The sequence below is a fragment of the Pempheris klunzingeri genome, chromosome 15 (genome assembly GCF_042242105.1).
Source record: "Pempheris klunzingeri isolate RE-2024b chromosome 15, fPemKlu1.hap1, whole genome shotgun sequence".
Lineage (NCBI taxonomy): Eukaryota > Metazoa > Chordata > Actinopteri > Acropomatiformes > Pempheridae > Pempheris > Pempheris klunzingeri.
This window is the reverse complement of record NC_092026.1, coordinates 5,097,032-5,111,215: the sequence shown is the minus strand read 5'-3', so window position 1 is coordinate 5,111,215 and position 14,184 is coordinate 5,097,032. Positions and strand designations below refer to the sequence as shown.

General features: G+C 45.3%; 1 protein-coding gene and 1 non-coding gene across 2 annotated transcripts; both read left to right on the top strand.

The window, feature by feature from the left end:
* Nucleotides 1-1,359: 1,359 nt before the first annotated feature.
* ano8a (anoctamin 8a) lies at nt 1,360-13,798 on the top strand. The gene is made up of 18 exons (XM_070844856.1): nt 1,360-1,555; nt 4,303-4,413; nt 5,328-5,460; nt 6,680-6,818; nt 6,981-7,077; nt 7,201-7,317; nt 7,460-7,587; nt 7,905-8,066; nt 8,996-9,148; nt 9,531-9,657; nt 9,937-9,992; nt 10,088-10,162; nt 10,616-11,110; nt 11,383-11,523; nt 11,599-11,790; nt 11,907-12,038; nt 12,355-12,465; nt 12,992-13,798. Exons 1-18 carry the CDS (start codon nt 1,360-1,362, stop codon nt 13,652-13,654), a joined length of 3,228 nt encoding a protein of 1,075 aa, XP_070700957.1. The 3' UTR covers nt 13,655-13,798.
* On the top strand, nt 8,573-8,645 carry trnak-cuu (transfer RNA lysine (anticodon CUU)). Its single transcript has one exon. It is a non-coding gene; the product is annotated as a tRNA-Lys (tRNA).
* Nucleotides 13,799-14,184: the final 386 nt, after the last annotated feature.

The window sequence follows — 14,184 nt, the reverse complement described above, 5'->3', positions numbered from 1 at the left end:
AATACTGGTAATATATGTATATACAATATATTTGTATATACACTGGCATGGCTGTGGACTTGTACATACTGTAGGTACATATACAGACCAATGGATAACAACATAACATATTTGTCACGGTTCTGATGACCCAAACGCAGAATCACTGGACGGAGGCAAGTGTAAGGCAACACCAAGGCTTTACTGAAGGGAGAGTAATGTACAATCCCTCCAAGAGTCAAAATCCGTAATTCCAGGCAACCGGGTAGAGGTACAGGACGTCAGGCAAAGAACCAAGACAGAGGGCAGGCACAGGTCAGAAAAAATCATACAGGAGGGACACGAAGCAGGCTGCAGCTCTAACAGCGATCTGGCAAAGAACTAGACTGACTGACTGACTGGTATAAATAGAGAGGACTAATGCCTGGTGAGCAACAGGTGAGTGGCAGAGGGAGCAGGCTGGCAGCTGATTGGCCGGCAGATGAAACAAGGGGAGCAGCAGTGGGTGCAGAGGGGGTGTGTGTGTGTGTGCAGGACTTCCATACTTCCAGTTTTTACTCCAAGTAATAGAATGGCATTGTGGTGTTAAATGGGGAGCTCGGTGCCACTCTCATGCTTGGATGCTCTCATGTCTGTATGTTAAATATTTAGATATATATTTTAGGAACCAGGTTAGCTCCCAGGCATCCTTCCCTTTCATTTTCACACTTTGGTTTTTTTTTTTCCTACAGAATAAACCATCAGAGCCACACTAGCTGAGTCCTCCTGTCCTTTGTGCTAAGCTAAACTAACCATCTCCTGGCTGTAGCTTTGTGAATTTGAAACAACAAAATGTTTTCCCAATCAGGTTAATTAGGCTCTGCTACTGTGGAATTGTACACAATTATTCACCATGAAAAGCAACGCATGAGCCATTCTGACATGTGCATTAATTATCAGCTTATAGTGGATGCTGGTGTGTTCATGGGAGATTTTTGAACGCTGTCAAACTGGGTCACAAAAACAAAAACATCAGTGCATCTGTGCATGTGAAGAGCCGTAGTGGGGCCTGATCTGATGGTGGTGTGCGGCTGGGCCACCTGCAGCTCTGTCTGTGCAGCTCCTGTGTGTCCTGGCTGCACTGGAAACATGACATGTTATGTCATTGTTTATAGACCTGCAGCCTCCGCGGTGTTTCCCTCACTGCTGTCGTCACTGCCCAGTCACGACTAGTGCGCGTAACGTGTAGATGCCATGATCATGTTCTTCCTCCTCCTCCTCCGCCTCCTCCTCCTCCTCATCTATCACACACGCTAAGGCTTTTCCTTTTATATCCAACGGCCATGCAATAAAAGCAAAAAGGCAGCCCCATCACCATCTGGAGTACCTGTGCACGCCACCATGCAAGCGGCGGGCACCGGAGCAGCTGATACCGACGCTACTGTAAACAGTAGCAGCAGCAGCAGCAGCACAGCAGACGTCGACGACAGCGACGGGGCAGGGGAGAGGATGGAGAGGACGGTGCCAAGCGAGCAGCAGGACAGGACCAACAACCACCAGCAGCAGCAGACGTCCTTATCGCCGTCCGGAGTGCTCGGTGAGTGTTGGAAAAACGGTCAAATGCAATGTGTGTCATCCGTGGAGATGAGACAAAAAAAAAAAAAAAAAAAAGACAGGGGGTTAGAGAGATCTGGCTAATGAGCATAGGCAGTATGGTGCAGTCACTGGTGCCTGATAGACTTTACTCGTCTGTGATTGGGTTTAGATGTCGGTGCATGTTCTCCCGCTACATAGTGCGCATTCCGATCCACACAGGCCCGTTAAGAGTCAGGCTCTAGTGGTCCACAGGTGCATGCAGGACTCATATGCAGCGGAGGTGCACGTCCCGACGGGCTGTGCCACACTACAGCATCACTTTGAACAGAGTAACAGCTCGTGCTGCAGGCTCGGATGTCCGCTTCGTCTCAGGTGTTGTAGACGTGAGGATTTTTACGGCAGTAATACTTGAGTGGTGAGTAAGCAAAGGACTGGTGTTGTGGTTATTTTTGGAACTGGATGATGGGAGCTTTACAGTGTGTGACTTCACCAGGGCCCCTGGCCATTTATGTGCCTCCTGGATTGATGAGTTTTACGCCCATCAAGCATCTCTGGAAAGGATGAGAGCCTCCTGGTCATCTGGACATGGCCATTATAATCTTAATCATTTTTGCCTGACTAATGTTACTGCGGTTATTGCTTTGTATTTCATCTCCACTTCAAGCCAACCAGCACTGACCCATTGGAGAAAAGCTCACCTACATTTATATGGATCCGGACAGGTGATAGCGGTATGAAACTATCTTAGATCAGACTGGGCCATCATTTGTCTGACTGCAAAGGTGAGTTCTTCTGCAGCACCGTGGTGTGTGACAGCACTGATAACCATTTACAGTGAAAAAACAAACACCTACAAGCTTTTCATGTCCCGGCCTGACCTGACAGCCTTGAAACATTTGAGTTTCATTCCCTGTTCTGCGTCTGCTTCAACAATATCGGTGTGCTTGTAGGCTTTGTGCCAGCAGTTAAGCTGAGCTGTAGAATATGAACGATGATTTTACCAAAGATCCCATCAGGTTGGTCTGTACAAGGACTCAATACCACACATACCTTCAGTGCTGCTGAAAGAGACGCTAATTGAGTCGTCCGCAGTCGATTCAAGATGCAAGTGAGGTGAACTGGACAGTGTCACCACCTGCAGGTCTGATCTAATGGTCTGTCTGGTATGACTTAATGGCTCACATCCGACCCAGGCGGCCTACTTGCTTTTAGTCCATTGCATGCTGGGAAAAGCAGCAGACTAACCGTCATATCTGTGCATCTGGATCAGATCATGTAGAGAAAATGTCATTGTATTGTCATTGTCTGGTAGATATTCACTGATTATGATACGTCTATATTTAAGCCTATTTATCTCCAAGGTCTGTGTGTATTGTTGTGTTTATTCATAGCAAATTATAAGACAAGCTATATGGCTGATGTTGTCCATGTTGGACTAGATTTGTACCTTTAAATCTCCAACTGTTCACAGAAAAGTTATAAAGCACACAGTGTACTCTAGTTCTTCGGTCCACGCTAGCACTGCTGCAGACGGACATTAACTTATCTCATCATGCATGGTAATGTTGCTCTGAATGGATAAATTGCTGCTTCCTGGCAGAGAGATTTGCATGTCAGATATATCTACATGTCCTGCAGAGTTAATACGAAATAATGTCAGTGATGATCAGAGAGAGACAATCACTCTGAAGCGTCATCTTGTTACAAGCACACACTTTGGCATGCACACACACACACACACACACACACACACACAACACCAAACACAGTGTAATCCGCAGAATTGCTCAGTGATTTATGTATCTCATCATACGCCTGAAAACATCTCCAGATAAACTCATTGATCAGCAGCGCCGCTCTCCTGCACCGGCAGCAGGATCCTGTTGCATTGTGCTCCGATGTGTTTTATAAGTGGAGTACATTAGGTGTTTATTACAGTCACTCAGTTGGCATGTCAGTCTGAACACTGTACTCTGAAGACTATAATAAAGAGACGACGGCAGCACTGATGGCTCCGTGAGAGGAAAAAGTCAAGCTGACAGGAGGTTAATGCAGTTACAGTCAGAAATCCTGATCACGTTCGGAGAGAGCGCCACAGTGTGATTCAGTGAAAAATAAAGAGATCGGTCAGTTACTGCGGCTGCTGAGTGTGCATGAGACTTGAGAGTGTGACTGTGTAGAGTGAGAACCAACGTGTGAAAGAAGAAAAGGAAGCAGTAAAAATGATGACCTCAGAGCGTGCACTGTATTGTTGTAGTGTGCAAGCAGGATAACACTGAGGGGGGGGCGCGCTGCTTTGCCTGCGTACTTGCTTGGTTTTAGTGCTTCAGAGACACACTTGAAAGGCTAGTTTGCTAGTGGTTATTTACACAGCACCCAGTCTACTGATCATCTGTTTGTTTACAGCTCATAGCGTTTGCTCAAAGTCATATGACCAATGCAGCACAGTCAACCTTCACGCTGGCTGAACAATTGTTTTGGACATTCCCGCCTTCTCCGTTAAGTGTCCATGACCGAGCAAAAAATGGAAAAGGGCAGAAAATATGATGAAGATATAACATCAATGACGAGTGTCAGAGTGAAACTAATGCCCAATCTGTCATCTGTGTCCTTGATCACCATGATGAGAAAACATCACCATCTGTCCTCCTTTTCTCTCTCTCTCTCTCACGCACTCTGTCGGGCCCTCACTCTCATTTTCAATTTGACTCACTCTCAGTCACCTTCTCACCCCTGTTTTCCTTTCAGATAAATTGTTTGGGAAGCGCCTTCTGCAGGCCAGACACTACATTATGTCTCGGAAGTCCTGGCTGAAGATGGTGCCCACTGAAAACTGTGATATCCTGATGACATTCCCAGGTACAGTAAGCTCCAGCCTGCCAGCCAGAGAGAACAATGTATCCTCATTAAATGTCTTTGGTGGTCAGCCAGCCACTCAGCACTTGAAAAGGTCTTTGGGGACGATTAGATCTCATCCATTTACTGTACCTGTATCTACAGACCCGCCTGCCCTGCAGTATCTGTTAAGGAAGCTGCAGTTGTGGTTATAAAAATTTGAATAGGAAGCATTTAACCAAAGTAACTTTGCAGTTTAAGTCAGACAGATAACTTTGTCATCCAAAACACTGTTACACGCAAACACAACACTGTTCTTCCACTGTCTGTCATTTATTATCATCATTTTTGAGATGCTGCCATTGTTATAGAGATGTACATTTGACATATAGCCCATATTGGACCAACGTATGTAATGAAAATGAATCCACAATTTAGTCTTTACACATTCTGGATGGTTCCAAAGTCTCAATACTTTCCAATTTGGTGTTCATTGTTCTGATACAACAAATGGTATCATTAGTGTAATAATGGAAAAGGAGTACAAAATAGAACAATATGTTGTTTATAGTTGGCTAAAACCACTGGAATCAGGCAGCAATCAGCCTGGGCAATGTATATATATATATATAGTTTCTGATATACACATATAGAGGAATGTAATTTGAGTGACCTTTTAGTGCCACTACCACCTCATTGCTTCTCGGCCCTCCTGTCAGGCAGGTGAAGGATGTGCTTGGTCCAGCCTCCTTATGCAGCAGCAAACTCATCAGTTCCAGCCTTTGGCGAACACACCTGCAAATGTGTGGGGAATTACAGTGAATGTAGAGAAAGAGAATACAATGCTCATATTCACTGCTAATCTGAATTCAGCTGTCTATACTTAATAAAAAGTATTGTTATCAAGCTTAAAATAAAACCCTTTTTTCTCCCTCCAGACACAATAGACGACCACACTCTGCTGTGGCTCCTGAATCAGATTCGTGTTGGAATCCCGCAGGTCAGCATTCAGGTTCGACAGCATAAACACACCCAGACACACGCCTTCTTCATCACGACAACATTTGAGAAGTAAGACCCCGAAACGCACCCTCTGACTGTGTGTGTGTGTGTGTGCATGCGTGTGCGGGCACTTGTGCTTCTGTCTTTGTTCCAGACAAAGTTCTAAGTGAGAATATTTTGACTGGTCCTTTCACTTCCAAGCAGCCGATGAGTGCTGGCACTTATATTTTAGGTCTGAGGTTAAAATAATGGTCAGACATAGTAATTTAGATTTTTATTCTTCTTTATTCTGCATGCATTATGCAAACATGAGCATGTGTGTGTTTGTATACATGTATGTCTGCATATGTATGAACATTTATGCCCCACTACAGAGTGAGTACATTTTTGAGTTTTCGCTTTTTTAATTTTTGTCATAGATGTCTCTAATTTTGATCCTTTTGAAAAGTTGTGCTATTTAGAGGCAGAGTTTGACATTTTGGGAAATGCAATTAATGGATTTCTTGCCAAGAGTTAGATGAGAAAATTATATACCGCAGTCATGAGCCTCGTCATTGTGCATTTACCATGAAGTCAGAGCCAGGAGTCTATTAGCTTAGCTTAGCATAAAGACTGGAAGCAGGGGGGAAAAACTAGCCTGTGTTACAACACGGGAGGGACCCAAGTGCAGGACACAGACAAATAGTGCTGGTAAGAAAAAAGGTTTTGTTGTAGAATAGCATCTGGATGAGGAGGGATGGTGGCAGGGAATGTAATCCAATGGCAGCAGCAAAGACTGAAGGTTATGAAGTGTGGCAGACTGGGGTAGCACGGTGGGTGACCATCCACTGAGGATAAAGAATGGTTTGACACAGAGGGGGAAAAGAGCTGAGGTAGAAATGCTGAGGGTGACTAGCTGAATGTGTTGTAGGTGTGCACACATAACATAGAATAAAGACTGAGTGAGAAAGACAGTGGGAACACAGCGAAGGGGAAGAAAACACAGAAACAGATCGTGACAGCCTGGCTCTGTCCAAGTTATATCTCGTTTGTTTAATTTGTGCAAAAACACTTCTATCTCTGTACATCCCAAAATGTTGAACTACTCCTTTAAGCACATTTCAGCAAATTCAGAATTTCGAGGGCACGCTGACAGTTATCAGTTACAGTTGCGTGCGTGTTACAGTTTGTTGTGTGCTTAGCCTCAGTGCGCTTAATCTGTCAAACATCTGTAGCCGAGCTCTGCTCAGTGTTTGTGCTCCGCCAGGTTTAATCCTGCTGCTCACTTGCCCTCTCTCCTCACCCGCAGCTTACTGCGCGGAGCGGAGCAGATGGGCATGCACAAGGCCGTCAAACCGCAGTTTGGCGGCGGGATGCGGCGCTTTTCCTGCGAGGAAGACAACATCTACGAGAACATAGAGAGCGAGCTCTGCTTTTTTACCTCACAGGTTAGAGGTCAAAACCGTGGGCCATGTGAGCCGTGTGTCAAGGTCGATGCAAATAGTACACATATTGTTACTTTGTCATGTAGTTATGTTCCAGGGATTAAAGATGTATGTCTCTAAGTATTAGTTATCTGTTTTTTCTCTCCATAATGTGATGCTTCTCAGGAGCGTCAGAGCATTATAAAGTACTGGTTGGACAATCTGCGAGCCAAACAGGGGGAGGTGCTTCACAACATTCACTTCCTGGAGGGACAGCCAATCAGTATGCAGCCATTTACTGTATTAAACTTGTTTTTTAATGCTGTTCCACAAATCTTTTTCCCTCTTTTTCTCTTTCATATCTAAATACAGTGAACACTACATTTATCTGATCTGATCTCTTTAGTTCCAGAGCTGGTAGCTCGGGGGGTGATCCATCAAATGTTTCCTCTCCACGAACAGAGGATCCTCAACCAGCTGATGACATCTTGGGTCCAGGCTGTGTGTGAAAGGCAGCCCCTGGGTACGGAATATCCACATTTTTATTCTGCATTGAAATAAGCAGGACGGTGAACAGCAGGCCTGGCTGTCCCATTCATTTCTACTATAAAATAATATGAGCTTGTAGTTGACGTAATGATGATTTCTCTTCATCTGATTTGTAGATGATATCTGTGACTACTTTGGGGTGAAGATCGGCATGTATTTTGCCTGGCTGGGTTTCTACACTAACTCCATGCTTTACCCCGCTGTCATCGGCTTTCTGCTCTGGATACTCGCAGAGGCTGACCAGGTACTTAAAACCTATTCTATAACTAAACTATAACTGATCTAATCAGATTTATATATAACCAAAAATCACCATTTAACTATCACCATATATGTGTACAGATCCAACTGCATATTCTTAATTTCATGCCCGGAAATGTCAGAATCTTTTGATGTCTGTTTTGCTGTTTGTAATCATGCATAAAGTGTTATTTTTCACCTATTCTGTGAAGATAAAAAGGGACGTTTACTAAAAGTTGAAGAAGCACACAATCATAATGACATGATCATATTTTCAGAGGTGATATAAGTATCCTTTGAATCTCTCATACTCATTCACAGACCAGTCAGGATATCTGCTGTGTGGTTTTTGCCCTCTTCAATGTTGTGTGGGCGACGTTGTTTCTGGAGCGCTGGAAGAGGCGAGAGGCCGAGCTGGCCTACAGGTGGGGCACCCTGGACACCCCTGCCGAGTCCCTGGAGGAGCCCAGGCCACAGTTCAGGGTGAGGATTGCTACTGAAGTCTGAGCGTGCGCGCATGACAAAGCAGTGTTGTTTTGTAGTGACGTGCAAAAAGGGTTTATTCACTTCTCGCAGGGTGTGCACAGATTGACTCCCAGACACTCACAGTCACTTGTTATCAGACCTCGAGACGTCTCACAAAGTGTCAAACAGACACATTACGCACAGTGAATTCTGTTATTTCAGGGCAACAGTCCCACTTTCTCTAGATAATCAGTCTGGTTGAGTTTTTTTTTCTTCTTTTTTATCAGCGAGCGATTGCGAAATCCTGCACTGAATGGATTCACACACACAATACCAGGAAATGTGATCGTGTTTGTAAGAAGAGTGTGTCTTCATACCCCACGTGCTCTCAGAGAAGAGGGGGGGGCAGGTGGCCCCTCTCTCACCCCCGCCCTGCCTCCTGTAGTGTTGAATGAATAGAAGAGGGAGGGGTAGTGGGAAATGAGTCAACCACTTGTAAAGACATGTGGGTGCCAGTTCAACAGGCCCGGCTAGCTCAGTCGGTAGAGCATGAGACTCTTAATCTCAGGGTCGTGGGTTCGAGCCCCACGTTGGGCGACAGTGTTTTTCTTGGGGTGTAGAGACGAGGCATGGCTGCAGCATGGTTACATGTCATGATGTCACATGGAAAGTTTTACACCTCAGTCACCGATGTGGGGGCAGAATCTTTTGGACATACATACATGCTTTTAGAAAGCTCTAACAGCAGAGCAACTTAAATCCAAGTAAGAAGTCACCCTGAAATATAAATCTGTGTTTCATTTGCAACATAAGAACTGCAAACAAGCAAACAAGCAGTTACCACGGAGCACAAACATTTCCAAACCACTGACCAGTGAAGACGAGACAAGATGAGAAGTCTATTATAGTTTCCCTGACTGTTGTCTCTTGGTCTGCCGTCTCTGCAGGGAGTGAAGCGCTGCAGTCCCGTAACAGGCTGTGAGGAGTTCTACTACCCGCCCTGGAAGAGAGCTCTGTTCAGATGGCTGGTCAGCCTGCCCATCTGCCTCCTCTGCCTCTGTTTTGTCTTCCTCGCTATGCTCCTCTGCCTGGAACTGCAGGTCTGAACACAGAACACAACATGCAAGTTTGATGAAATGAAATGGAGTTGATCTAGTCTGGGGCGCATAAATGGGGATAATCCAGTAGAAATGTATTTCTTGTGAAGAGACTGAACCCATACTTACAAGAAAACATTTATAATAACAAAACAGTTAAACAACAGCGAGACAGAAAGAGCAGCATTTAAAATACTCTGTTTAGTCTGAACTGTATAGTCTGAACATTTGCAAATGATATCAGGTTAAACAAAGCACATTCAACTATCTCCCTTGCTGGCTCATATTCATTTAATAGCCTTTTTTAAAAATAGCTGTGGGATGTGAGAGATATGAACGAACAGAACTTGTTAAATATTCATCGTACGTCTAATGCACCTTGCAGGAGGTGGTGATGGAGATTCAGGAGCTACCTGGTATCACTAGATTCATTCCCAAGATACTTCTGGCCCTTACTGTAACCGTATGTGATGAAGTGTATAAGAAGATCGCCTACTGGCTCAATGACATGGGTAAGAGACACAAAATGAACTGCCTGGGCACTACAGTGGGTTATTATCTCTGTTATATTTAATAAAGGGGTTGATTTAATAGAAATTAAACTGATAAAGTCATTGATTGTAATGAGAGAATATATTTATGCTACCTCAGTATTGATGTAGAAAGCTTTGAGCGGAGGTTTCTGTCCCTTATATTCTCTAGCAGAGATCGAGGAGGCAGTTAAAGGTAAAACATTTTTAGCATCATCCAGCTGCACACTGACAAAATGCTTCTCTTGTTTTTTCATACAGAGAACTACAGACTGCAGAGTGCCTACGAGAACAACCTCATCATCAAGATGGTTTTTGTAAGTCAAACATCCTCTTCTGTTTGGGGTAGAGCGAAGACAATTTCATCGTCAGCGACTTCCCATAATGTGTCTTTCTTGTGGTTGTTTTACAGTTTGAATTCATCAATTCTTACCTTAGCCTTTTCTACATCGGATTCTACCTCAAGGACATGGAGCGGCTCAAGGAGGTAACAACAGCTGCTGCCAATATTAGTGTGACAATATGTAGCCTTGTGTTTTGGCTTTAGAGGCTAAATTAGATGGCCTTACCCTTTAAACTCTATTTGCAGATTATGACTCTTAATAGGGCTCCATGCACACTGCATCAGCATGAGGACAAACGGTCAGTGACTGTAGATCAAAGGGTCAATTACAGAATAATGGAACAATTGAATTAGCTACCAAAAGCTAATGGTCACATCAGACCAAGTACGCCTTTAGCTGCAAAACCCCTGAGTCTTTTGAACTGACCAGTGGTGTTTTTACTGCCTAGAAAGAAAAATGTATAATTTCTTCTCCCAAAAGTTACATAGTCTCTCTTCATTGTCATGTGTTGTGCCACGAGCTGAGATGATGAACTGTTTTCTCTTTTGCACATCTTACATTCAGCACCGTAACAGATGTTATCCTACTCCCCACAGATGCTAGCCACTCTGCTGATCTTCCGCCAGTTCCTACAGAACATCAAAGAGGTTCTCCAGCCTTATCTTTATGAGCAAAACAAGCTGGGTGTCTTCACCCCCAAGGTGCTGTGGGAGCTTCTCCAAGCCATCATGCTCAAGTACGGCCGCCTGGCTCTGGGAAAGGCTCAAGCCTCAATGACGGCCTACTCCTTCCTGGGTAGAGGGATCCCCGTGAGTCACACTGCCAACGGTAACCCAGAGCTGCGCAGGAGAGGAGATCTGAAAGCCGGATTCCGGCTGACGGAGGAAGAGTGGGACATGAACGACAGCACTCTGAAGCAGCGTAAGGTCAGCTTCACCGAGAAGGTCGACTACCAGGACGTCGCGACAGAAACGCAGGTGGTGTATGACAGCTTCCTTGAGGATAGTCCCACGCTGGTGGAGGAAGGGATGGATCCGTCCAGTATTTTCGACAGCTGTGACGAGGACAGTGATTGTGAATCGCTGACTCAAGTATGTGGCTTCTTTGTTATTATGATTTATCGTCTGCAAAAATCTCCATCGCAACCAGTGATTTTGTCTAAACTCGCCTTACATTATGTTAAGATAATATGTTCAACGTGCTTCATGCAGATTATGAATCAAATGATATCATGTTTGTGGAGATTAAACTCAATTAAACCATCTAGATTTAATCTAGACAAAACAACTAGACAAAGTATCATTGTCTATAATATCTACCTTAGCAGGAGACCAAAGAGAATGCCACTGTGTCCCCTCCAAAGGAATCTGACTCTCTCTGTCAGAGAAGAAAGAACGCAGGTGACGGCAAAGAGGAAAAGAAGTCATGGATCGATCCACCAGAAGAACCCAAAACTGTCACTCTGGCCCAGGCTGAGATTGAGAGCTGCATGCAGACATACGAGGTGGGAATCTTAATCACTCATATCCAGTTTTGCAGTTCTGTGCCCATGAGGATGCTAACTTTCTTTCCTGACCAGGACACGCTTCAGGACTACCAGGAAATGTTCATTCAGTTTGGCTATGTGGTGCTCTTCTCCTCCGCGTTCCCCCTGGCGGCCATGTGCGCTCTGATCAACAACATCATCGAGATCCGCAGTGATGCACTGAAGCTCTGCACCGGCCTGCAGAGACCCTTTGGACAGAGGGTGGAGAACATAGGACAATGGCAGGTCAGTGTGTTTTGTCGTGGAAAATGTCGGAGAAGCCCCTCAGGTGACATGACAGGGACATCTGATCAGATCAGCCCCTAAGTTTCTCCTTCTCTCTCTCTTTCTCTCAACATCAGACTGCAATGGAGGCCATGGGCTTGATAGCTATTATAGTGAACTGTTACCTGATTGGTCAGTGTGGGCAGCTCCAGCGTCTGTTCCCCTGGCTGAGTCCTGAGATGACCATCATCTCTATTGTCTTACTAGAGGTACGGACTGTGTGCTGTGGGTGCATTTTCGTTCATGAAAGGCTTGGTGGTGTTAAGAGAATGCAGTTGTACTCCCCAAGTGACACTCGATTAATATTACAAGAGACAGTAGAAATGTGCATGGCCTGCTATTTTTTGTTGTGACTTTGTAAAACCTTCAGAATATTGTCTTTTTATCCAGGATCATTAACGAACACCAAACCTCACAAGAGTTGTACGTGTTTGGGAAGTGCTGTTTGGAAGCAGAATGTGGTTGTTGTTGCCTTGTTGTAACTGTGTGTTGAGCCTGTCCCTTTGTGGTCTCGGTGGTTTACAGCACTTTGCAATCCTCCTAAAGTACATCATCCATGTTGCCATCCCTGATATCCCTGGCTGGGTAGCAGAAGAAATGGCCAAGCTAGAGTACCGACGAAGGGAAGCTTTCAAGGTATAGTTGTATCATAGCTTGAAAGACCTTCGGCCAACCTGAGGCTTGCTGCTGGCTGTGCAATTTGTATCATATTTCTATACATGTGTCCCTTTGTGTCCCTCTTGGTGTGCATTGTCCAAAAATGTACACTGATCCAGCGTTTTCTGACTGTCCATAAGAAAAAACTATATGTGTTTGACTACGTCTGCCTGTATCGTGTTGTATCACATCAGTGGGCTTGATGGTGTTTTAGTTCAATCTTGGCAAGAGATAAAAAAAGAACCAGAGCAAACGTCAGCATATGTAGTGTAGACTAACAGCTTGATCGGATGACAGCTTCTTCACCAGTTACTCAGTAAACACTCTGATCTGAAGACAGTGTAATCTTGTACTCGCTTGCACTGCTACCTCACACAAATGTCCACTTTTCCTTAGTCTTCTCCTGCCTCCCTCTGATTTACTGTGTTTTGCTCTTTCTTCCTCTTCCTGTGACTGCTTCTCTCTCCTCTTCTGTGTGCTCATTTTAACACACCTCCCCATGTAGAAGCATGAGCAGCAGGCCCAGCAGCACTTCCAGCAGCAGCTCAGGCGCCGCCGCGAAGAAGAGGAGCTTCAGCGGCAGGCTGAGCTGCAGGCCGAGGCGCGCCAGGAGAGCGACTACCACAAGGCAGACGCCCAGCACCACCACCACCACGACAAAGCGCCGGGGGGCAAGCTAGGGGACAAGCCCAAGAGACCCAGCTCTCTGCTGGGCAACAACAATGTGATGAAGCTAAAGCAGATTATCCCTCTCCAGGGGAAGTTCTCCTCCGGCACCTCACGCTCACCAGCCCAGTCCCCAACAGGAGGTGAGGCGAAGCTGCCGGGATTTCTTAAGTTCTTGAAGTCTCCGGAGGTGAAAAAAGAGCCAGCAGTGGCAGTGGGAGCAATGCCAGGGTCAACCGTGACCTCCTCAGTGTCTCCCAGCAGCCAGGAGAGGTCACAGTCTCCCAACAGGACATTCAGTCCTGGGAAGCTGTTCAGTTTCAGCAAATCAGAGGGGACTGTGGTGTGTGTGAATGGGACACAACCAGCGACCCAGCCTGCTAACGCTCAGCCCAACAGGGCCGACTTGAACACAACAGTGGAGGAACTGCCCTCTAATGAGTCAGACAAAGGGGAATCGAGACAATCGACTGATTTAGAAAACTCTGGCTCAAAGAGTTAATAAACGTCCAGCCATACCAGTGTAATATTACGGATGGAGAGCAATGTACAAAATGTCCAGGCAACATTCAGAGGCAGCGACACACCAGTACTGTAGGAGAACACTTTAGCCACAAGGGCCACTGTAAGGTCGGAGAGAGTTAGACTTTCACCCTTGATGCAACTTACTCTGCACAAAGTATTATACTGTATCTATTAACACTTGATTATTTAGCTTCCATGTAAAATATGTACAGTAAGTGTAACTCCTTGAATGGGGCTTGAGTAACCTTTACTCGAGGTTCAAATACTGCATGACTGCCTGGTTTTCAACAGCATCAGAACAGGCTGCATTGATGTGAAGGATCTTTTTTTTAAAAGCCAGGAAGTGATCGTCGTTGAGCCCTTTCTGTCAAAGGACACGAGCAGCAGATTCCCGTCCTTGGTTTGTTTCTCATTCTGATGCCTGTATTGAATGCATGCTGGGTCACGTGCACGCATCATGTCCATCATGTCTTTTCCATTGTGAAGCACTTTTGAAGCCATTGTATT